We start from the raw sequence: 27,489 nt of genomic DNA, 5'->3' as shown, positions 1-27,489 counted from the left end.
TAAATGCACCTATGTAGTTCCAGTGCGAGCTGATATTTGTGAAAGAAATGGATGGGGAAAAAATTGAGAGAAAAAAAAGCAACAAACAACAATTGATAAATCAAGAAACGACTTCTCTCTCGTACGTAATACGATTAATTTCAAGTTATATGCTCATTCGTAGCAATAACAATATATGTATACCGTACGTATGGAACACAATATACATATATATATATATATATATCTATGTCATGCAATTTTATTTAAGCAAGTTGTTCCAAAATTTCAACATTCGTGAGAGAAAATAAGTTGGTTTTTTTTTTTTTTTTTTTTTTTTTTTTTTATCCCGTCACTCGCAACTTTCGGTCGATTGGCGGAAAGAAAAAAAAAAAAAAAAAAAAAATTAAAAACGAAACGACGCGTCATCTGTCGTCGTATTTCGTCGTCCGTTGTAACGGTGTGGAAAAATTGATCTTTAACCGAGTGTCTGAGAGTGATTTTTTGTAGTCGGTGAGAATAAGAAAAAAATTAAAATAAAATAAATGAAGAACAGAGGCCGATCGAAATTTTCGCGCAAGGTTGCCGAGGGGGAGGGGGAAAAAAAAAAAAAAAACATTAATCGTCTGTAGGTCGTTGGGTAAGAAGTGAGAGTAAAAAAAAAAAATAAAAATTATAAACAAATGAAATGCCGACTATACGACAGGCTTGCGTTAAACGAAGAGAGAAAAAGATAAATAAAAATGGTACATACACGAGTACATGAGTGAAACTAACTATACGTATAGTAAATATATGTATGTACGTATATATATATATATATATATATGTATATATATATATACATATACATGTACATATAATTATATCACAGGTGAATCTCATATGAAGGCAAGCCAAGGCCACGACATGAGACGTGCAAATTAAATAAGTATAGAGGAGGTATGAGGGGGGACAAAAAAAAAAAAAAAAAAAACAAATAAGATGTAATAATATTAAAAAAGCAATTAAAAATTCTCTCCCAAAACCGCTCCAACCACAACCAAGCACAACCACAGGCAGGTACAGGCCCTTTCTCGGCCCCATTGTCAACGAGTCAATTATATAAGTGGGTAAATACACATTACCGGTGATTATTATTTAATAATAATAATAATAATAATAATAATAATAATAATAATAATGGAATTAAATGAGATAAAAAAAAAAATATTATACGTGTGTGTATAAATATATATACATATAGATAAAGATGTATAAATATTGTAATTAAATTAAAGAAGTGACGTAACTTGGGGGGGGAAAAGTAGAATAAAACAAAATTAAAATAAAAAATAACGACAACATTGAATAAAACGTAAGGTGAACGTACAAAATTATATTATATATGGTATGTAAAAGTAGTTAAGTATATATGTATGAGCATAAAATGTGATCGTTCGGGATAGAGGTGTCCTATATATATATATATATATATACATAGGAACAGCGTATTTCGTGAAAAATGGTAATTCAAGATAAAAGTGCGGAAGTGTTAATTCATTCTTCTTTTTTTTTTTTTTTTTTCAAATTACGGAAAGAACCGAAACTAGTATCGATCTTACTATCAAGATAAGAGCTGTCAATTATCGTCGTTGTTTGAATTATTAATCATTTTCTTTTTTTTCATAACCAATTTCACTGCTGCGCAGTGATCAAACCCTAAATTAAACTTGGAACCGAGTGTATGTTATTTTTTTTCTCCTTTTTCTCACGTTTTAAAAAGAACGACGTTTTTGCCAATCGGGACAATTTTGAATTGACTTATTCGTTAATGAAACGGGGATGGCAAAGGGGTGGGGTGGGGGGAGGGTGGGGGGGGGGAGGGGCATTTTATACGTATAATATAACGCAAGTTAATAATAATAATAATAATAATAATAGTAGTAGTAACGATGATGATTAAATTACAATAATCAATTTATAAACTATACGCACATTGAGATGTTATGCATACAAAACGTTGGTATTCGTATAAATATACACACACGTAATTCGAAGAAGAATTACTTTTCGAATAATTTGAATGTTTTGCAATTTATAGAATGTTTTTTTTTTTTTTTTTTTTGTCTCTCCTTTACGGATGTTCCGAAATTACATTAAAGGCGAACTGAAAGTTGAAGATCGAGCGAATTGTAATGTTTTGTATCAGCCGTAGATTTTTCCTTACGCTTACAAAGGTTTTTTTTTTTTATCAGTCTATCTACAAATCCTTCCGATTGAAGCAAATTTTTATTCACGCTACGAGCGAGGCGCGTAGACGAGATAGAGAAAAAGAAAAATACGATACGAAGATTGGAACTTTCCTTGTTTGACGAATAGGTGGAAAAGTCTGTGAATAATAATTCGTACGATAACCGATGCGCGACATTTCTTCTCCGTGATGCATATATTCGTATAAATAATACTTTCATCATTTGTATGCATAACAAGTACATGTGCGTGTGTATATAAATAAAAATGCACAAGTGATTAAATGATAGTGAGAATAAATAAATAAATAAATAAATAAATAAATAAATAAATTAGATAAACAAAATACCTCATGCTTCACCATAATAATACATTGGATAGAGTGCCCTAGGCTAGCTGCTACTTGCAAGAATCATTAATAAATAATGTATGTATACAATGGTATAATATGCATGTGACTTTTTTTTTTTTTTTTTTTTTCATACTCTTCATCTCTAGACTCTCTAAACGAAAGCTATTAATTACGGCCAGTTGCTGAATCGATCGCCACCTTGCGAGAAAATCGCACTTTTTTTTTTTTTTTTGTCGATTCGTTTTTCCATTTTCAACTTTGTTATAAACACGATTTACGAGCACATAGCGCAAAAAGAGAGGGTGAGGGGGGGTTATATGCAATAATTATGCTGCGGTGAATGCATACACAGAGACTAGTCGAAACGAGAAGGGGGGGAAAAAAAAATTGAAACAAAAATCAAATCAAAAAGTAAAGAAAATAAGACGAGAAAAAAAAAAAAAAAATTAATAAGAATAACGTCACAATTTTCAAAATCTAATTATATCTTATACATAATGACGTGCAGTGAATTAGATATCTTGCATTGTTTTTTTTTTTTTTTTCGATCTTTTTTTTTCCACGCTTTCTTTTCTCCTTTTCTTTTTGCAGAAATGGCAAAAATCAGCAACCAAGCGCATTCACAAATCATATATGTATAAGTGGAATATAAATGGAGTTTGTACTTTGCCATACGACGATTATTTCTACAAATTTAATTGCGTTCCATACTTTCGTTTCTTCGTTTTTTTTTTTCTCTTCATTAGTTAATTAATGACCGACAGTGCTGAGACTGAATAAATAAATGAATAAGTGAATAAAAATGAAAATGTTCAAGACTCTCGTGTGTATTCTTCAAAACTATCGTTGGAAATTACCGATGCAGTATGACTAGTAATAATAAACTCGATGTGAGAACACAACTATATTATGTAACAATATAATATCTATATACGTAACAAAATGCAAATGCACATATGCGATGCTTTGTGTGCTCGTTCCTTTTTTCTCTTTCCATTCTTTTCTATACATCTCGTTTTCTTCTTCTTTTTTTTTTTTTTTATCTGTTTCTGTTTCTTGCTTGCAAATGCAACACACACACACAAGGGTGTCAACTACTACTGCGGCAGCATAGCTAATATTTATGTATACATAATAAATATAATATAAACGTATATTATATTTGCGAATAATATACGTTCATATATGTACGTTCATTAATTACGGTATAATAATAGTATCGTGCCTATAATGATAATTAATATACATACATACATATGCACCAATATGCACTTCTTTCATCATTACATTACATGTATCAATGTTTAAGATACATTTTGATGCTTGTAATACGATAAATGTATATGTATACACACATGTACCGGGAGAATCTGTTGAAACTTGAAAACGAACCGCGCAGGCGCGAGTTTTATCGGCTGTTCGCGCAGGCTGGCCAACCCGAGTTTTCAGCCGTCAAACTCTTTCCGCCGGCGACGCGGTTCCTACGAATTTTCGAGGTTAGGATCTCGAAGAATCGAGACGGCGACTCGGAAAGGTTTCGGAAGCATTTGTCGTCGGGGCGGAAAGTCGATTCTTCGAAGAACGGTCGGAGCTCGACGCTTGCACTCTTTGAAAATTCAAACGCAGACATTTTGCGTAGGTTGGCCCGCCTGCGTCGCGGACGAGAATATCGCCGCGGGAACGTTTCGCCGACCAATGAGATTCGATCATTCGGCGCGTGCGCGGTTCATTTTCAAGTTTCGAGAGATTCTCCCGGTATACATTGTATATAATGTATATATGTGCGTATTAAATAACGAATTGAACGTCAACCACACTGCGATCTATATTGACGTATTTATATGTACATATACCAGTGCATTATTAATATTAATGTCATTATTATCATTATTATTATTATTATTATTGTTATTGTTATTATGAAGGTATGTTAAATCCGATCGCCGGCCCCGAGTCATAAATACATACATACGAATAGCTACACGTGAACGATGATATATTGTGACAGATCGATAGATAAAAAAAAGTGTTAATTATTTTTCGCTAGAGATGCGTCGATGTATATAATTATTATCATCGCTATTATTGATGCAGAACAAAGAAGGATGTTTCAAACGAATGAGGACGGTAGCAGAGAAGAGAGGGGAAACAAAGAAATAGAAAAAAATAAAATAAAATATAAAAAAAAACCATCACAGATATACAAATAAAACAATAGCAAAGTAAAACTTGGAATGATCGGAAGAAAAAGATGGGGCAAAAGAGAAGAAAAATGATTTACTACGACAAACGGCTGCGGCGATAACGGATCGGATAACGAGCAATACATCACATGCATGTGTTTTTTTTTTTTTTTTTTTTGTTTTTTGTTAATCTTTGCAAGATATGTGCAAACATATATATAAATATATATATATATAATATTATATGTATTTAATAGCATTTGCGAGATCCCTCCAATTCTATTCAATATCTATATACGGCTGTGTATATATTTATTATAAATATACGTAAATTCGCATTCAAAAGCAGACGTGTACTTAGTAGTAATAATAATAACAACGTATTAGATTGAAAATTAGGAAATCAACGACTCTACATCAATATTCACCGTGTAATGTGAAAAAATGTTATTACCGTTGTATCTGAACAAAATAACAGATAGAAAGAGAAACGAAAACGAATAAATAAATAAACGAATAAATAAAAACAATGAAAAATGACAGTAAAATATTCTTTGGAAAGTTTTCGCAATATTAGAAAATCTGCTAAATTGACTTGACAGCATGAAATCAAAAAAAAAAAAAAAAGAAAGTGATTCGCGAATTATCTTCGTACGCAATCAAGTCGTTGCTTTCTTTTTCATGTTATTTTTTAAAAAATACCGTTGTAACAAAATACTATTTATATGTGTGTACGTATTAATAATGCAGATAGCAATGCAGGTCACTACTGTATTCATTTTCTTTTTCTTTTTTCATCCTCTAGATTTTTATTTTTACTTGCGACAGCATCCAAATTACGTATTAATATTAATATTATTGTTGCTGTTGTTGATGCGAACGTGAGGAAAAAAAAAAAAAACCCAATAGAGAACATTCAGCAAGAAACCAAGGTGAGAAAAGAGAGACACACGAAAACACTGACCGATGCAAATATTATTATAATAACTGGCATGCTGTATATAATAATAACTATGTATATTATAAGAATTGATTGAAGAAAAAAAAAAATTAAGAGAAAATAGATTTGAACGTAAACACGATTTTTTTGTATTTTTCAATAAAAAATTCTTTATTCATCATTTCTTTTTTGTTTGTTATTAGTTTTTTCTTTTTTTTTTTTTTTTTTTTTAAATTAAACTCTTAATTTTATATCAAGTTATATTGGTCGTTGAGATTTCTTTTCTCCTTTGTTTTGGTCTTTTTTTTTTTTTGTTTTATAACCTTATTTCAATTACACCTACAACGCAATTTTGTACAGCGATTTTCTTTGAAAAATAAGAAAAATTAAAGATTGAATGAAAAAAAAAAATGAGTAAAAAAAATAATAAAAAAAAAAAAAAAGGATCACAAATCTTACAGTTTTTACCCTCGTAAATGACGAGTGATAATTAGTTCAGCATTTTTTTTTTTTTTTTCTAAGTTGTTGTTTTTTTCTTTTGCCATCAGTCTTTGAACAAAGATTGTATAAATATACGTATCAGAGATAGGAAAAAAAAAGGAACAAAAACATCAAACTATAACGGAAAAAAAAAAATAAGAAACATAACCTTACGATAATATACCCTAGTAGTTAACAATGTTACTATTATTTTCTAATAAATGTCTCACTGTATTTAATATTACCCTGTATCGGTTCTCCGCCAAATATATCAAAATATGTACCTCGATAATGTGAGAAAAAAAGTTGTAATTGGCGTTTTCTTTTCCCTTGGTTCTTTTTTTTTGTTTTTCTCTCCAGTTATAATATAATTCTAATTAAGGAATGAAAAATTCAGTCTGCAATTATCATATTATACAACAACCTTAAACCTAACTACTATTACGATACAATTCTGAATACAAAATTGTTCAATTGTGGCATCGAAAATGAAGAATTAATTAAAATTTAAAACAAACTGGGCAGACATGTATTTATATATGTATATATGCGTGCGTGCGTATATATAAATACATGTCTATGCATGTACGTACGTATATAGATAAATAACTATACGAAATATATTATATTGTTATTTATACCCTGTACTCGTTTCACTAAACCTAAATATACGGGATAATTTCAACGTCGGACATGTTGTTTCTTTTTTTATTTTTTTTTTTTTTTTTTTTTTGCAACGAGAGAGGCAACGGAAATATAAAAAGTAACAGAAGGTTGAAAAAAAAAAAAAAAAAAGAGAGAGAGCGAGAGAGGGAAGACGAAAAAAAAAAAAGTAATAACGCAACCGATTCATTGACTGCGCAAATTTAATTTGTCGACAATCAGCGCCGTTTGGCAGGTACAAGTTTTTTCTACTTTAAGAAAACAAAAAAAAAAAAAAAAAAAAACAAAAAAACGGCGCAAAATGCCCGACGCTTTCGTTATCCCGATTCTCCGCAGAGTAATAATAGTTTTTTAGACCTTTGTTTGTTTGTTTTTTTTTTTTTGTTTTTGGGTCTTGTCCCAAAACTTTCGTTTCTTCCCCGCAATTTCTGAAGTGTAGAAAAATCCTACGTTCTTGACTTATGTATGCATACGTATGTGTATACATATATATACATGTATATGTGTGTATATATATATATATGTATATATATGTAGGTATCTTCATGTGTATAAATTATCAGATAATTAATAATTATCGTATGTATAATATATGTAATACCAAGTACCGTCGAATCTTCGCGCGGCCTATCACTGACTATTAAATATCACGCGATCTGTGCGCACGCGTCGGAGTGGGGGAAAAAAAAAAAAAAAAAAAAAAAAAAAAAAAAAAAAAAAAAAAAACGCATTTAATCTCTATATGCACAGTATACTCATGTACATGTGGATATATATATTATAATAATAAAATTAATGGTGACTAACGATCATACCCTGGAATAATTAATATCACTTTGAATAATTACCGCACCTAATATCCTATATCGTACGTTAAAATGTGGGATATAACAAAATTGTTATATGAATTGGTATGATGATGTTATTATAGAAAAGGGGGGAAGGTGAGGGTTGAGGGTGGAGGGCGGACTGGAGGTCGGACGTCAATGTGAAATAAAAGTTAAATAAAAATAGAATAAAATAAATAATTAGGCAATAAACAAGATCTTCGATTGTAATGAAAAAATAATTTTTACCCACCTTTGAGATCGTTGCGTCGCGGCAAAACATTTCTCTCTCTCTCTCTCTCTCTTTATATATATATATATATATATATATATATGTATTTTAAATATGTACAGTATATTATACCTGCAAAAATATCTGGAATGCTATATATTTGTAGTATGGAATAAAAGTTTTCCGTAAGAATATAGTTCAATATCCTTCAGTTCTCGAATACCGATATTTAATATACCTTACCGATATGCGTATATTATTTAGTCGTCAGTGTTAGACCGACGCGTAGATTTTTGATGTTGTTGTTTTTTTTTTTTTTTTTTTTTATTCCTTTTTCTTTTCCACGGTCATCGATGCGACGCAAACTCGAGAAGATTTCAAAAATTGGCAAGAGAATAAAGAAAAAAAAAAAAAAAAAAAAATGCAAGCATACCAGTAGTAGTAATAATAACAACAACAACAACAACAGCAACAATAACAATAGTAATAATAATACTGTTCTGGTTTCAAACTCCCAACGCCGTGGACAATCATATTCTTCGCGTTGTCTTTCGAATTGCATTTTTTTCGCACGAGAAGAAAATATACCCACATTATTGGTCGTAGTTTTTCACTCGTTCTTCAAAATAAAAATCACAAAGTACGCGTCGCGTCGAATTCCGTTGGAAAAAAAAAAAAAAAATACATGTATAAAAAATAATAATAATAATAATAACAACAACAATAATTGCTGTGAGAAACGAAGGGACCGGTGCAATAATTTGTAAAATTATAGCTTCTCCCCCACTTTTCTCTCTGCTCTTCTAATATTATTATTATCATTAATATTATTATCATTATCATTATTTTCATTATTATTATTATCATTATTATTATACAGCACATCGATAAATTAACGTCGATTTAGTCTTCTTTTTTCATCTTCTTTCCTGACACGTAATTATAATAATATCGAATTATAAACTCTACGCGTACAAAGAAAATCATCATCTCGGAAGATTCCTTTCTTTCTTTCTCTATCTCATTGTTTTTTTTTTTTTTTTGTTTTTTTTGTTTTTTTAATGGGGTTGGGCTTGGTCGTGGCTTGCGGCGGCTGTGGATTTTCATCGAAATGATCATTAGGTACTATACCTATCAACTAATCTCTTTTTGTTAAAAAAAAAATAAATAAATAAATAAAATAGATAAATAAAACCCGTTACCAAATATCGTTTGTACGACCTCTGTGCTAATCGATGGTATTTTACTTTCATTGAATATCGGTAAATAATTCTGTGCTATAAAAAATGTCTCTGTTAATAACAATATCGAAGAACATCAATGACAAGAGTTCATCATCATCATCATCATCATCATAATCTTGGTTAATTTACACGGGTAATTCGTGTAAAACGCGGGAAAATTATAGTCACCCCTGTTGAAATATTGGAAACGAATTGAATATCTTTCGTTACTTTCTCTTTGTTTGTTCGTTTGTTTCTTTTCTTTTTTCCTCGGCTTTTTTTTTTTTTTTTTTTTTTTTTTTGTCTCTAATTATCTGATTTTACGAGAAACCGTGACAGTTCTCTCGTATCTCAGAGTAGAGGGTGATCAATGCCTCTTCAGGCACGTCGTGGATGCACCTACCCTCTGGCCACTGGACGCATACTGAAACACACATGAAATAAGGAGAAACTATTAACAAAACGGTATCAACGATAACCTACGTTGCAAATTTTCAAAATCATCATCGTCATCGTCATCGTCATCATTGACCCATTCCTCTCACCTTCCATACATTTAATTGAATTAAAAATAAATAACGGGAGTAAAGAGAACGGAGCGAATGTGCAGCTGCGATTTCTTAGTTGAAACACAATTTGAGGTGAACAAGGATTGTACAAGGAGTATGGGAGAGAGACTGAGAGAGTGTGTCAAGCCAAATTTATAATTCGATTAAATCCGGTCAAAAAACTCTGTGCAAGAGTTGTCGGGGCCGTAGATTGAATTTCATTTAGTTAATTTTCAAAATCTGATTTCAAATTCGTAATCAGCTATCCCAAGAACCCCTGGACAAAATTTTTTCTCCGGATTCGGTCGAATTTGAAATCTTCGCCCGCCATTTTGAATTGTTTTAAATACGTTTTCTAGATTCGTAATCAGCGACCCGAAAGAAAAGTTCTCCGAATGCACGGAGAAAAAAAAAAAAAAAAAAAAAAAAAAAAAACAATGAATATAAAATAGGTGGTAAGAATATTTGCCACAATGACTCAAAGGGTAAAAATAATTGTTCGTCGCGATCTCTAATAGTTGCAAGTTCAAAGTGAAAACTATTTAAAAAAAAAAAAAAAAGTAAAACAAAATCTTGACACGAATTGTATATAAAAGTCATTAGCGATAACGATAAACCTCCTCGACATTCGTAAATATACAGTTGTCCATTTTTCCTTACAAACCGTGAATGTTTATAATAACAATAACGCGTTTCGAAACTGTGCAACAACTTGCAAGCTTCCCCTGATTGCAGGGGTTTAAACCTAACATGATTAAGGAACGATTTAATCACGGTGTGAAATCGTAATTACAATTAGCCCAGCCTCTGATTGGTAATTACCAACTGTTAATTTCCTCCCTCTCTCTCTCTCTCTCTCTCTCTCTTTTACACACACTCTGTCCGTCTACCAATTCCGTCACCTTTCCTTCTTCGCTGATTGTATCAGCTCAAGAATCACAGCGAGAAGGCTGAAAATAGGACGGAAAAGAGACGCTTTTTATACCGAGTGTTTCAACAATTTTCGTATCTCAGTTAAAAATATTACGTCTCGTGTGCAAACAACTGAACTCGTTTTTTTTTTTTTTTATTTTCTTCCAATCTCGTCATCGCGATATGATTTTGGGTGAAAAATGGCAAGTGGTGAAAGAAGAAAAACGCAAAAATACTGAAACTCATGAACACTGCATCTCCCTCCCTCGACAAACGGATGGGGAAAAAAATTCGGGTGAATTAGACATCTCGCAATCAGCTTGACTAATGAATTTATCCCACAAACCGGCCTGTGAGCTAGAAAAAGAGAAAAGAAAAAAAAACACGTTCAACGATCCTTATCAACAATTCTTTCAACGCTATTTCTAAACTTCTTTTCATATTTCTTACGCCTAATGCGAATGAAAAATTTTTCACGAAAGAAAAGACAAAAAACTTTTCATACCATACGAACAACCCTCCTCAACCATTACTACCACTACCGTAAGTTACAGGCAATAAAATAGCAAGTGGCAAACCCAAGAGAATGCTTTTTGTTTTTTTTCCTTCTTTCTTTCTTTCTTTCTTTCCTTATTTTTCTCGGACGGATGGGAGAAGAAAATTTGTCGAAGAAAATAAGAAGTTGAACGGGCCAAGTTGCTAGATTGGTTTTTTTCCCCGTTCTCGTTTTTTTCTTTCTTTCTTTTTTTTTTTCTTTTGTTTTTTGTTTTTTGTTATCGGCAGCCGGCAAATATGAGCGGCAACGCGCCGTCACCTGCGACAAATTAAGTCTCGCACAACCGGCGGTGAAGGGGGGAAAAAAAAAAGAGAAAAGGGAAAAACCGAACCTACAAGAGTAGAGACTCGGTAAAACTTTGTAACCCGGCAAACTCGTCGTAGAGTTCTTATTACACCTATATTATACTTTGCAGGTTGCGTCGAGAGGTGAGAACTAATAAAAAAAAAAAAAAGTTTCGTCGGCTGCGAGGAGAAGGAAAACATTTTAGAAACTCCGAAACGTTTCGTCGACTTTTTTAACTTTAGTTTTTTGTTTTTTTTTTTTTTTTCCCCCTCCCTTCAACCCCGTAAGAAAACTTTCTTCTCGAAAAATATCACAGCTCGTTAGTTATACGATTAAATCGTGCTGAATCGCCCACATTTACTACAATCGAGTATTTGCTACAAAATTCGATGATTGAGAAGACAAAAAAAAATTAGTTTCATCGGGAAAAATTGCAAGTGCAAGAAAAATTAAATTTGTATTTAAATACCAACGACGTTATTTATTGTTAAGCATTCAAGGATTGGAATAGGGAATTCGGTGAAAATTACCAACGACTCGGTTCAAGTTTCTAAATACGTAAAAAAAAAAAAAAAATAGATAAATCGGACGTGACGATAATAACAATGACCATGACGATGACGGCTGTGAGAATGAAAAACTCGTTCGTTCCAATACAGAAATGCGTATTGGGATAGTTTTTCCATTCCATACTTTTGCATCGTTATCATACGATAGAATAATAGTGAAAACATTATATAAAAATCCTACCGTTCGGCACCGTCGGTGGTTTTTTCGTCTGGACTCTCGCTGTGGCGTTGTTCACCTGAACAGTTAACGAATCAGTATTAGTAAGATCAGTTATTCGTCGCCTTTGATGGATGAATGTGATCGTGTTCTGTTATTTTTTTAATTTTTAGTTTTTTTTTTTTTTTTTTTTGTCATTACAAAGATTCGACGCACGATCGTTGAGAAATTGTCGGGGAAAAGTTGAAAGATTGAAAGAAACGCTCGAAACTTTCGGTATTTCGCATATCTTTCATTTTATTTTATTTCGTTTTATTTATTTATTTATTTATTTTTTTTCCACGTACCAATTATTTCTAGGAAAAAAATCATGCGATAGAATGAATCGCGAAAAAAGATGTTCCGGTCAATTTCACAAGCCGTGGGTAAATCCTGTGTGTATTTAACAACTGTGTATAAGTAATAATAATTGTTATTACAATAGTAACAATAGTAATACTAATAATTACAAAACGTACAATCACGTATAGTTTTGAAAAATCTTGAAACGTGTCGTTGTACGTCGTGACCTGAACAATGTTTAATCTGTTATCGTTGAAGTGAAAGAAACGAAAAAATAAAAGAAAAGAAAAGAAAAAAAAAAAAAAAACGTGATTGTAGGTTCGTCTGTGATTATGAATTTTTTTTTTTCTTTTTTTTTTTTACCTCATCTTTTCAAACGCGTCTATAATAATTGAGTAAATTAAATTCAAATCACCAGTAACGTATAACTGTAACGAATAAACAAGTGTAATACGAAAAATTTTCGAAAACACTGAATTTGTCTTGTATCGAAAAAGTCTTAAATAATGCATTTCTTTTTTTTTTTTTTTTTCTCTCTTCATATTCATATTCATATTCATTTTCTTTTTCCCCTCAGACGTAGAAGATAATCGTATATATTTGAAAATACCGAGGTAAAATATCGCGTAGAGTAATAATAACAACAAATCTAATTCGATACAATATTCATTCGGTGTGTGCAGAGCTGCAGTTTCCGAGATTTCGAGTCGGTACGTTTCCCGAATTTAAATTCTCCCCTTCACGAGAAGTGGAAGTAAAAGAAAAAAAAAAAAAAAGAAAAGAAAGAAAGAAAGAATAACGCGTATCCGCCAGAGGAATAACGGGAATAACAAGAACGACGTAAATCCTTAGTGAGAAAGACTTACGCGGAAGACTGCATGGCGACGATAAAATTCTCAAAGTATGAAACGTTACGAAGAAAATTCGAGAAACGTTCGCTCGGCTTGCTCTTCGTGATTCTGCGCGAGTAAAATAAAAATTCCGCACTCTCCGACTTCGGTGGCAAAAAAATAAATGAATAAAAAAAAAAAACAGGAAAAAAAAATATAGAGATTGTAAAAAGTTTCTCGCCCCGAAGAAAAAAAGTCTTCTTACGTTGTAATAAACGTGACTTGAATAATAATTTCTACGTTGTCGTTTGTCAAAATCAAATCTTTGGATCATTGATGCGTAAGAATTTTATTTACCATCGTTACGACGACTCGGTTCTTATCCAAGTCGGAGAATACGAAACTAAAAACGTTGCCGAATGCAGTTCGATTCGATTTGCCGAATACTGAGTAATAATAATAATAATAATAATAATTCATTATTCATTACAATTATATTTGCAAACGAGCGAGAAGTTGTAGTATAAAAACAAAGATAAGAAATAACCGAAAGGCTGGAAAGATGAATAAAAATATATCAAATTCATGTAACTCCGAAAAAAAAAAAAATAAAATAAAAAAAAACTTCGAAATCAATTAAATTATAGAGTTTAGATTTTACATCGTTGAATACATACGATACAATATTACGTAGGCAAATACGTAGGAACTGCATTCAACACGTAATAACAATCCATCCTGAACGATACAATAACAATTATTCGCGCAGGATGCTTGAGTAAAAATAAAAGAAATAAAATTCTTGATTAAAATATTTGTATATTTGTATATATATATATATACACACAGTTATACTAACGGATACGTTTTTGTTCTTTTTCTTTTTTACTCTCGCTCTACCGATTTCATCCAATTTCGTTTCGGTTTCGCGCAATTTCTTCGATGTTTTTTTCTTTTTTTTTTTTTCTTCTCCTTTTTCTTTTCAGGAATAATACAAAAAAAAATATCATCCCTCCGATGCAATTTCGTTGCCAATCGCATAGCCGGCAGTCGCCTGTTTTTCACGTGAATTGCATAAACTTTCGCGAAAACCATTAACGTGAATTGTTTAATGTGCTCGTATACGGTGATTTAATAAATTACCAAGACAGAGGATCGGAGATAAATTCCGGTCTCGATTAGCTCGCAATTCCGACGGATTTCGCACCCTCCCCCCCCAACCATGTCGGAGGAAAGTTATCGAGGTCCCGGCGGCAAACGTGCGCATAATTTTGGTTCAAATTTTATGGGTTATGTCCGGCAGGCGGACGTTGCACAAGTTGTTGTTACTCGACGGTGAATAAGAAGAGAGAAACGGGCAAGAAGCGGTAGATCCTCGTCCTCGACATCGTCCTTAGCAAGTCAAATTTATGGAGATGAAGAAACATAGCTGAAGGAAGAATTTCCCGATGAGAATAGGTTAGGTTAGGTGGGTTTTGGTACGGTGGTATTACGATCCAACAGCTGTACGTAGAGGCGAACGAAGGTTGCGATAAATTGGCTAAATCATGTCGCAGGTACGACGATTATTATTCATCTTACGGTAGAGAGCCGCTAACGAATGTCGGAAGTCTCTTTTCCCCCTCCTTCTCTCTCTCTCTCTCTCTCTCTCACTCTCTCTCTCTAGCTTTCGTATATCGATCAGCCCCCGACATGACGCAAGCGTCTCTGCTCGTCGTTGCCTTGGAAAAGGTTGCGATTTTCGAGGGTAGGAATCTTTGCTAAGCGCAGCCTCGGAGCACGGTCGAATATTATATTGCGTAACGAGGAGGGGAACTAGGTGTTTTTTTTTCTTTTTTTTTTTTTGATTTGTAACGCGAGTCGGAAACGAGTATCGAAAATACGCGAGGCGAAAAAACACGTGGCACGAAATTGAGGTTAGGATAGCGTGACGTCGGATTTTTCAGCTGCGGCGCATGCGCGGAGTACGGAAAGTGCCGCTTTTCAACTCCTAGGAATTGAAGGTATTGAGCGGTGGTACTTTGTGTACGGGGAAAAGAAGCGTGGAAAAACGCGTAAAACACGCTAGCGTTACGTATAAAAGATTTAACGAAGACTTTACAACTGTTGAATAATTTTCCTAGTTACCTGAATTTCACTGGCTGTCGTATCTGAACGTCCGGAATATCGCGTAACACGTAATCAGGATGACGTGGAATTCCAACATCCATTTTCTAAAAATTCCCAAACATTTTTTTCCGCAAATATGCTGTTCAACGTAACACGTAGAGAATTGAGATAAAATCAAGTTACTTCGAAGTGAAAATCGTGAAATTATTTCTCCAGTGTCAAACGAATCGACATTTAATTTATCGTTAATTATTATTTACAGAACTGAGATAATTTTGACAAAAAAAAAAAGATACACTCGTATATTTCCAATATTTTCCTTGACTTTGGTGAGTATTTGAAGAATTCGCCCGAATTGTCCAAAGATTAAATATTTCCTCATTTCCCGGTTTGACGTCGCTACCCTGCGTATACTAAAAGATATCTACAAGCAAACCTAACCTAACATAGCTACGTGTTTTGAAAATTTTCTCATTCAACGTAACCCAACATTTTCATTTAATCTAATCCAACCTAACCTAAGCCATTCGCTTATAAATTCTTGAAGCAAGAAAGGAGGGGGGGAGGTGGAAAAATGAAGGAAGAAAATTGACTTTGGCAAGACAAATATTTGCTCTAGGAATAAACGCGAGAGAGTTTCGGGTATTTCAGGTCCTAACCTAGACCCGTGTAACAAGTTTAACATGAAGTGAGAGCTTGTTTAATTACTTATAATTCGTTACCCCGTCTCAAAAGTTATTGTTTTCAATTTTGTGCAAGAATAGTTATAATAATAAAAAAAAAAAAAAAACGACTTCAAACTCCCCGATAAGAGAAAATATTATCATTGCAAACGATTTCAACACTGGAATATCGAGAGAATTCAAATCGTGTGACGTTATTTTAATCGAATTTTCTTCAAACATAATCTACGTATAATTTGACCTAGATTTTAATTCAACAAACTGACAAAAGGAAGGAAGGAGAGAAAATATATAACGACAATTTTTCATCTCGCTTTGTTATACCTGCAATCAAAGTAAAGCTTTTCGTATTACTTCACCTTCTTCACCCTTGCCGACTATAATATTTCTCCCCCTCGTACGAAACGTGATCCCGAGGTGAAGGAGAGAAAAGATATTGCATAAAAAAGAAAAATGATAAAAGGTAAGGGTGAAAAAGGAAACGGTCGTTACTTCTTTGGCTCGTTTTGCCCTTAATTTACGCCTCTGTGCGGAACCCTTCATTTCCACCGGAAGTTACATCCCACGTTTTCCGTTTTTATCATTCTGTTTGTTCTTTTTTTTTTCCCCCCCACTCCTCCCCCAGGAATTCAGAGCTCCTCGTGAAGAAGAAACTGCGGCACGTTTAAGAGAAATTTACGAGTATCGCGGAAACGTGACACGGTCGAAAAGAATATGACGGAGTGTAACTTCTTTCGACAACCTCCCTTCCTCGCGTCTACTTTTCTCATCTCGAGGGGTAAAAATTTTCCTTTCCCTTCGAGTCTCTTGTATTTTTCCAAAAAAAAAAAAAAAAAAAAAGAAAATTTCCTTTCATCGCTGTGGGATTATTTTTTATTCCAACAACACTAATCCGTACGTTAATTCTTTTCTCTTCTCATCAAAAACGGAACTACAAACGCTTAAAGATGGAGAAAAAAACAAATTGGCTGAATCTGATAAACTAACAACAACAATAATAATAATAAATAAATAAATAAAAAATATCAGTGAATAATCGTTGTCCGATTAATTTCCCACGCGGACACGCAAGCTTCGCAACTTTCTATTTTCCAAATCTAATCGCTGAGCAATTTTCATTCCCACCGTAAATTGTATCAACGGCCTCGATCAGCACATTTTTAATATCATCGTGGTTCCGGAAATTGAACGACGAAATTGCACAGTTGTGTGTGTATATATATATATACATATTATATATATATATGTATACGTATATATATGTATATACGTGAAAGAAAAATTACGGTGGATAAATTTTTCCTTGGGTAAATTATAAATACAATAAAACATGATACATATGTATCCGTAATACGAGCACATAAACATTAATAATCTCTCTCTAATTTATGCGAACACAAATTTATGTCATCAGATCAACAGCTGAGAATCATAAAACCTTATGTTGTAATTAAAAACAACATTTAATAATCGAATTGCAGTTTCGTCCCTGTTTATTATTGTAAACGGGAAACACGTGTTTGTAAAATTTTGCAATCCACGTGCAGCGGATGAATGGAAAAAATTTACCTAAGTAAACTTTTTCGCCTGATTTTCGACCGACTAGCAATAAATGAATGTTGTACTTGTTGTACTGCAGAGTTCTAGAAGTTTGCATTTCTTTTTTTTTTTTTTATTTTCTCCGGAAGAGGAAAAGAAAACGAAAAAACAAGAACGTCCTGATCGAAAGAATTGAAGAGACAAAAAAAAAAAAAAAAAAAATGATTAAAATATAGACACAACGACGACAATGACGATACTAAACACTAAATCGTAACAATATAATACCAATAATATTACAACGATATTAAAAATAAAAAATAAGAACGTCAATTCTTGTATAAATAAAATTGTTGAGGTATATTTCTTTCATTTTTTTCTTTTTTTCCATCATTAATATTATTAATTTTTTTTTTTTTTCATCAAATCTGTCTTCAATAAGAGAGAGCGAACATTCTTTTCGGCGATCTTACCTTTTTTCGACACACCGTGAGGCCGATCACTGAGTATTGTCTGTGTGTCGATGTCTTTGTCTCTTTCTCTCTCTCTCTCTCTCTCTCTCTCTCTTTCACTCTCTCTCTTTCTCTCTCTCTCACGTTCTTTCTCTCGCTCTCTCTCCCTCTTTCTCTCCCTCTCTCTCTTTTTATTTCTCGTCGTCATTTTAATTTTTTTCGTTTGTTTTTGTTTTTTTATTGTTTTTCATTTTCATTTTACTTCGTTTCATTATTTAGCTTTGTTGTTACAGTTTTTTGACATCGTGATCCTTGACGTTTACTCGTTTTATTTTTTTTCAATCGATTACCTTCTACCGCACAAAACTGTCTTTCTCTCGATCGATCTTATCGATCGACGGTTTGTTGATTTGTTTTTTTTGTTTTTTTTTTGTTTTCCCACACTTGCACGAGTTCATCTCGCAGATTCAGCGGACAGGCGCACATCTCTACAAACGAGGGGAACAAAAATTAAGACGACACAACGTACATAAATTATTACGACGCGTAAGCGAAGTCCGGAAACTTGTGGTCATTTTTCATTAACAATTTTTTCATTTAATCCTCGCCGATATTGATCGGATTTTTTTCTTTTACTTTTTTTCCTTTTCATTTACTCGTCGTTATTTACTTCACAATATATTTTGATACACCAGATACGATCTCACGCTCGTTTTTCTTTCTTCCTTGTAAAATTCACTTCTCTCTCTCTCTCTCTCTCTCCCCCCATCTCTTGTCAAGTTGTCATTTTTTTAAGATCAAAGATGATTGTTTTCACTTCTTTCTTTTTTAATTTAAATTTATTATCAACTGTCTGCTCTGCCATTCGTATCCGTGATTTTAATTTACTCTGGATAAAAACTCTACAGATGTAGCTCGGGGAAAAAAAAAAGAAAAAAAAAAATCGTATCCTTGGCGATTGAGGCAAAATATAAGGAACAAACGACAAATCAACGATCGGCAATTTAGAAAAAGAAAAAAAAAAAAAAAAAAGGAGACCACATTTATTTATTTATTTATTTATGTATTTTTAATTTTTGTTTTTTTTTTTAATCGTATTCACGAACTTCACTCCTTCATTAACTTCTTCGATTAATAATCTTCACTTTTGACACTCGTATAACTTTGTTAAAGGTATTTCGTCTTCTTCTTCTTCTTCTTCTTCAAGTTTATCACAAAATTAAGCCAATCTTTCGCCAAGGATAAGTTATTACTCATAATGCGTAGAATTTTTGCACGCGTGTTGTTGGTTCTTTTTTTCAAGTTTTTCTCGTCTTCTTTCAGTTTTGTATCTCAATTCGGAGCCTTACTTCGTTGTATTAAAAAAAATAAATAAATAAATAAAGTCCATCACCTCTCCGCGTATATATATTACGAGTATATCGACGTACCCACGCATGCATATACGATACATGTATACGTAAAAGTTATGATAACAACATACGGGCTTATCGATCGTATTTAATACATACACATATATATATATATATTTACATATATATATATATGCATGATATTGCGTAGTATTATATACATGTACATGTAATTGTATATTCATAGCAAAGGTACGTGAGTGATTTTTATGTGTGTGTGTGTATATATATAGATGTATATATATATATAAATATATTACTTTTCCTGTATACACACACACAAATATTCTGAACATATATTTACATAAACACGACGATTTTTCCATACTCATTTTCCTTCGATGGTTTTCTATTATTATATATATACATATGTGTATATATAGAATATATATGTAGATTATGAAACGTATAGAGGATAATTCTAATTAAAATCGTATCGTGTCACATAATATAATATGTAAATATATATACATACATATACATATATGTATATATATATATATACACGTATATAAACGAACGAACGGCGATTCGAGAATAGGGGGGAAAAAAATAAAAATAAAAAATTGAAAAAAAAATTAAAAACACCAACTTTGACGATATGAAAAATCAGATAATCGATCGGATAAAGATGCGTGAGCAATTAATCGTTTGTTCGTTTTTCGTTTACGTTTGTTATTTTTTTTTTTTTTACCTCTCCTCTCTCGTCCACGACGATCGTATTAAACGTTAAAAATTAATTAAAGATACAACAAGGTATGTACGATGTATGTTGGCGTGCGTGCGTGCGTGCGTGCGTGGCGTGCGCGTGTGTGTGTGCGCGTGTGTGTACGTGTATTATCACTATCATCACACGATATGCATACACACACACACACACGCATACGAACGCAATCACGACGCACACGTGTACACGTGTGTGTAATTCGTTTCAATTATTTATCTATATATATGTAACAATAAGAATCTGTGTGTGTGCGTGTGTGTGTGTATACATATGCGTATTTATATATAAGTATAAGAATTCATGCACACCTCAATCTTTCTGCCCTCAACCACGGTGCCGTGAAGTCTCTCGCGTGCCCGGTCCGCGTCTGCACTATTTGCGAATGTTACAAAACCGAATCCCTGCATGCAAGGACAGACAAAACAACATGCATTAAACTCAACTTACAGATTGCCGCGCGCACCGCTGCCTCTTTTCCAATATTTTATACATAGAGCTGTTCGTCGTTATCATATTATCATTATCATTATCATCATTATCATCATTATCATTATCATCATTATTATCATTATTAATAACATTTTACGGTTAATACGATTAATTTGATACTGTATGATTGTCGTTACGTATGTACTCACCACCCCCACCCCCCTACCCCCCAAAACCCCTCCATTCCACGCCCCTCGCCGCGCCGTTCCTCGTTTGACAACTCGAAGGGAAAAGGAAATGGGATGAAGGAAAAAATAGAAAGAAAAAGAAAGAAAAAAAAAAACAGTCTTAGTCGCAACGTGTGAGGGGGGTAATTCCGTTACTGCTTGCGAGTTGTGACGCGTGATGATTCAACGTACGATAACGACGTTGATTGAACAACGAGAGCGGGGAGGGTTCAGCTTGAAAGTTGCGTCTTTTCTTTAAATCGTGTCAAACGGCGAGGATGGGCGAGGGACGAATAATGGGAGAGACAGCGAGGCGTGCCTCATACTGTGTTTTTTTATATATACGGAGACGCACCAAACAACGTGCAACAAATAAGTATATAAATATGATAAAATCATGGTCATGGTCACATTAATCATCTCTCGTAATCATATCATGTCGTGTCATTTCGTGTCATTATACATACATATATATATATATATATATACGTACATGTATTCGTATACAAAAAATATATCCACGTATTGACAAACGGGTAAATAGAAAGAAAAAAAAAAATCAACCGTTCTTTCATTTTTTCCTATTTTCGTCGCAGTTTTCTTGCGAGTGTAAAAATTTTTCCTCGTTCTCCGAAAACGTGAAAGGTGAAATATGTAACTGAGATGAGAAAAAATATTGCACGTAAATGTATGTAAATGTGTGCATATATACATATACATATATATATATATGTAATGGAAGATAATTTTTGCGTTACATGTGGGGATTATTTGGATGCACGTTTAATGTTTCTCTATCTTTTGGTTCAATCAACACTCAACTGCCTGCTCATCGCTTGTTGTTATGCCTACGACGTTATTGCGGAATGTGTCATAACGTGTCTGAATTGTAAACGGTTAATCTATGTGTTTGATTGGGAACGTGCGTGTTTGCATATGTGTGATGATTGCGTACGTATAAAAAGGCGAGAATCGCGAGGTTTTCATTTTCTGAATCCTAACCTAAAATTTTCTATCTTCAACCTGCTTACACGAAAATCAAACGCCTCAATTTCGCCTGTTTTTCAATAATGTTCCGACAAAACTGAACTAAGGAACGTGATACAAAATAAAAAAACGATCCGGCAATTTTGCCGTATCTTTCTGCTGTATAAAATGTATATAAATTTTGTGTGCACTTCGTTAATCGTGAGTGAATTTTTTTCTATCGTTCCATATTCAGATCACACGGACTTGATCCGTTCGATTGCATCGAGATCATTTTTAATAAAATGAATATTTTCAACATCAAACGCCGAGATCTTCAAAAATTTTCGCAACAATTAATGTTTTTTAAAAAAAAATCAATATATATATATATACATATATATATTCTTGACGTGATTTTCACTCAATTGTGTAGGAAACTCAATTATACTCCGGCTTTCACGTCCTCTCCATAGATCCCCCCCCCTCTCTCTCTCTCTCTCTCTCCGAATAATCCTATTACTTGCGAAAGCACTCTCGCAAACGATTTTTACTCCTCCCACAGGGTTGAAAAATTAATTCAGTCTTCGCCCTCTCGACGTATCGGATAAATAGGAACATAAACGAATCATAGGATGATCGGACGAAGTTAAACGAAAGGATCGTCGGGTGGCAAAGTAACGTGAATTGCGAATACGATTCGTTGATGAGGAGATAAAAAAAAAAAAAGAAAAACAAAAAGAAAAAAGAGCGTAAAATACCGATGACAACTGATTATACTGAAAAAATTAACGAAAGTTCAACTAAATTGGGACAAAAATTTAATAGAATAATAGAAAAATAAAATAGAAGTAACTCGCGATCGATAAATAAAAAGAAGAAAGATATTCCACGTAATTAACAAGTTCAACAAAGGACCTTGAATAACTTTTGACAGAATAGATTATTCATCATAAAACGACAAGAGACCTTTTTTGCAGAGCGTTCAATTCCCTAAAAATAAACGTTTCAGTCTTATCAGTATCAGCTGACGCGTTGACGAGTTACAAAATTCCGTACTTGATGAAAAAATCAAAAGCAAAAGAAAAAGAGTTATTTAAATGGGAAATAGAAAATCGCGATTATGCACATCTAAATATTAACACATTAAGAGCTGAAACTTTGACGTCTTGAATTTTGAAAAACCAAAAAAATGGTCCTTTTTTTTTTTCACCCATTCTATTACATATGTATATATATTATACACTTGGCGAGAAGTTGCGAGTGGGAAGAAAACAACTATGAAATAAAAAAGCTTAAGTAGAGGCTTAAATTGGATGAGGGAGGATATAATCGTGTGATCGCGTAAAGTTGTTTCGTTTGAAAGGCGTTTCACGCGAGAGGTTTCCAAAAATCGGTGTCAAGTAACCGCCGAAACAATCCCTGCGGTAAAAGTAACGCGAAGCGTGCCGATGAAATCCTACGACGTAAGTAATCGCCTATCCGGCAAGAAGAGAGAGAGAGAGAAAAAAAAAAAAAAACCCCAATACGTCATATTTTTATGTACAAATCTACGTGCACTTGTTGTTCGTGTCGTGTTATTAAAATTTACCCGAATCGTAAACCTGTCGAATTTTCCTTCACGTTCGTTTACATGATCGTACCGAATTCGACTGACTCGATATATTATCTTGAGATAAGAGACGAACAATAATTTGAGAATCGAGTGAATTCGTACATCGAATGTGTTACGATGTAAAAATAAATGAAACATAATCGCGCGATACTTTGTTTAACTGTGAGGTGAAAATAATAATTTCCTTTTTCGATTCGTTCCCAATTTCAAAAAAAAAAAAAAAATAGAAACAATAGTCGTCTTCGTTCTATTCTTTATTTTCTCTCATTCCCACGGATCCTCTTCAAACGGGGATTTTCGTTCCAAGACTCGGTCGCGTTTATTAAAACGAGAAAGTAAATTATAATGATTGAAAAATGACTGCTCTCTTTCTTTTTCTCTTCGTTTTTCTTCCTCGCCCTCCCTCTCTCTCTCTGTGTGTGTGTGTGTGTTTCTCTACGATAAAAACTGATATCCACATTATAATTATACTTCCTTGTTACAATTATAGATCGCGATCTCACGCCATCGCGGTTTAATAACGCGAGAGCGTGAAGCGTCAACTGTACATGTATAACGATAATAATCCGTCAGAGTTGCAGCAGTTGCCTGCCTGCATTTTTTCACGTGTCTTACAATTAGCCTACATTCGGTAAGTAAATGAGGCAACAAAAAACAACAGGAAAAGAAAAAAAAACAACGCACGTTTCGCTAAAATATACATTATACAGGGTGGCCACAAAGTTTTGGGAAAAAAAAAATTTCATCACATTTCCAGGTTTTCAAAACCTAAAACCCAGTTTCCCCCATTTTCCCAGTTACGGTAACTTACTAAAACCTAAATAGTTCGGCTTGTTAACTCTACGCCCGACTCAAAACTGCAACTTCGAATTTAAGAAAATTACAACAAGGTAGAAAAAACGCAAGCTTAAGCCAATTTCTTTTCTCTAGGTAAAAAAGTGAACTTGTTACATCAAAAAATCATTTCCAATTCCCATGATAGAAAACTGCTATATTTTAACTTTCCTTTCACTACCAAATTAAAAATCTCCCGACAATTCTAGACTTTCTATTGTTTCCTTGTGTGTGGCTACTCTGTTTTACCGATTATACGTATAACGTACATACGTAGTGTTACGTATATTGATGACGTGCAACGTATAATAGGTTATATTCGGTACGATCAGGCAAAAGTCACGGTCAATTGAGCAATCGTAAAAAACACGTGATAATATACAGCTGGAACGAATTCCAGTACACTTAACGGATCTTGACGAAAGCAATTCTCTCTTTCTCTCTGCAAGAGGTATAAACCGCAGCTGCTGCACCAAAAGCACAAAACTGAAGTGCGTGAACCGTTTGAACCGTTAAAAAAGAAAAAGGTAACATTATTCAATTAACAATCTTCTATTTATTGTTAAAAATATTTGAATAATAATTTCTTCATCGTATCCTAACTCAGTTGTTTGACTAGATTATTGTTTCATTATGTTTTTTTGTTTGCTTTTAAACCAGAAAACAGCGAAACAGAAAACGATCCAATTATATTTTAAACCCCTTGAAGTCATGTGAAATATGCATAGATTATATAACTGAAAATGTCTTTGTGCGAGTGTAATTTTTGTTCATAATAACGTGATATAATAGCGATTTATATGTATATTATACCTATATGTGTGTATAATATACCTAATAATATTCTACAATTGCGAGTTGCCAGTTGCATATAATGTAGATATAGGTAATAATTGATTCGAGTCATCGTGCATCCGATATTCAATTCACATGATATTACACACATATACCATACACGTGTGTGTACGAATAACAAATCAAGAAACAACGAAGTGCGACCTATTATGCCGGGAGAATCTCTTGAAACTTGAAAACGAACCGCGCGTGCGCCGAATAATCGAATCTGATTGGTCGGCGAAACGTTCCCGCGGCGATATTCTCGTCCGCGACGCAGGCGGGCCAACCTACGCAAAATGTCTGCGTTTGAATTTTCAAAGAGCGCAAGCGTCGAGTTCCGACCGTTCTTCGAAGAATCGACTTTCCGCCCCGACGACAAATGCTTCCGAAACCTTTCCGAGTCGCCGTCTCGATTCTTCGAGATCCTAACCTCGAAAATTCGTAGGAACCGCGTCGCCGGCGGAAAGAGTTTGACGACCGAAAACTCGGGTTGGCCAGCCTGCGCGAACAGCCGATAAAACTCGCGCGTGCGCGGTTCGTTTTCAACTTTCAACAGATTCTCCCGGTATGTATGTGATATACAAAAATAACTGTATCAATCTTTTTTACACATACATATATACGTATATAAACGATAATCGTTTTCACCACGTGTAAAATGAATTATTTATACTTTAAAACAGAGTGATTTTATCCATCGACAGAATCGTTCGTCATTTGTTACGGTTTAATACGCATACGCTGCGATTCGAGAACAGTTGTTTTGCCAGGCTGACCAACCGTCGTGAAATTAACCGAAAAAAATGTCACATGCGTTCAACACCGAGAGTTGTGAAAATTTTTCAGGTTACATACACGGCGACGATTCGTCGAAAAAATCCATGACGATTGGTCACCCTGGGAAAACAACTGCTGTCGAATTCTAGCGCATGCGCATCAACCGTTTCAGTCCCACATATTTCAACACAATATTTTGTCCTGAATTCTGTTACTCGCGAGGTTTTTGTGATCGCTGATTATGAATCTGAATTCGGAATTTTACAATATTTAAATCCAAGATGGCGGATCGAATATGGCGGTTGTAAAATCGATAAAACTATCAAAATTCGACGATTCCGACCGAAATTTACTATACTCGGAGGTTTTTCCGGGATCATACGAAGTAACAAAGATCATTTGAAGTTGGAAGAGGGTTGAACAATAGCAGACGACGGATGATTCTGTTACCGATGACGCACAGACGATTACGAGAATCTGCAAATTGTCATAATCGTAAACTTGTACGCAATATACACATATATATATGTATGTATAATTTTCTTTTCTTTGTACGATACTCGTTTTTTGTCTAATTTTCTTTCTTTCACGTGACTTCTTCGACTAGGTATCAAGGCTTACGTTAGAAAGCACCGACCGGGATTTCAGCGATTGCAAGTGTTGCGTGTGCGTCTGCGTGTGCGTGCATAATATATATACGTATATAATATATATATTATACCTATAATAATGCGTGTGCCTAATCGCAATAATACAACAGAGGCTAGAGATATTGTTCGAAATTATTAAGGAAATCAACGGATACTTTCTCGGCAAGTATAACAATAAGATAACATATAAAAGTTGAAAGACAGATTATCGTACGTATGTAATGATACCTACATATGCAAACTAAGCAGTTATTGAAGGGAAGGATACTAACAATTGCTATTTGGTATGTTCTTTCTTCTTTCTTTCTTTCTTTCTTTCTTTCTTTCTTTCTTAATTCTGATATTTATACTAAAAATTTTACTACGATCGTGAAATACGAAATTACGCTATATGCGAATGTGTTAATAATACTGAGAATGCAATATTTCAATGCGAAGGGAGAACAACAGCGGTAGCATTTATTATACATAATATTATAATATATACGGCAACACGATAGCACAGCAGCTACTACTCAACGATGTATACGTGTATGATATTATGTGTGATTTTCTCTAATTATAGAAAGAGTAACCGTTGTTCTAAAAATAAAAACAATTGCGAGAAAAAACCGCGTTATAAAAGAACGGTGTAAAAATGATTGCAGAATTTGAAAAATCAAAAAACTAATCCATCGCGATTCGTTATTATTTATCCCTATAACAATTCTTACATGTTTCGAGCTCGTTGTATGTACAATAAATAACCTGTAATTATGTTTGTATGAGTGAATAGTGACTTGTCTTCATTCGTGTTTGTGCGAAATAATTTTCTTCTCGTTGCAGGATTTCGTTCTCGATTTTCAATAGTTTGAAAAATTAAAATTTCTCACAAGAAGGATGACAGTTTGAAAAAGTTTCATCAAATTCAAATGGACAGCGC

At 33.5% G+C, this 27,489-nt stretch overlaps 1 protein-coding gene across 13 annotated transcripts in view; it reads right to left on the bottom strand.

The window, feature by feature from the left end:
* LOC124184055 (RNA binding protein fox-1 homolog 2-like) overlaps positions 1-27,489 on the bottom strand; it is a 123,090-nt gene that overhangs the window by 20,965 nt on the left and 74,636 nt on the right. For all 13 annotated transcript variants that reach the window (XM_046573417.1, XM_046573422.1, XM_046573426.1 and 10 more), the window contains exons 6-8: positions 20,541-20,633; positions 12,163-12,217; positions 9,515-9,535 (exon numbers count right to left, since the gene is read on the bottom strand). In XM_046573417.1, coding sequence (XP_046429373.1) covers positions 9,515-9,535; positions 12,163-12,217; positions 20,541-20,633 — 169 coding nt within the window. The remainder of the gene's footprint in view (positions 1-9,514; positions 9,536-12,162; positions 12,218-20,540; positions 20,634-27,489) is intronic.

Source organism: Neodiprion fabricii, chromosome 5, assembly GCF_021155785.1.
Source record: "Neodiprion fabricii isolate iyNeoFabr1 chromosome 5, iyNeoFabr1.1, whole genome shotgun sequence".
Classification (NCBI taxonomy): Eukaryota; Metazoa; Arthropoda; class Insecta; order Hymenoptera; family Diprionidae; genus Neodiprion; species Neodiprion fabricii.
The sequence above is the reverse complement of the archived record's forward strand: the minus strand, read 5'-3'. Positions and strand labels throughout refer to the sequence as shown.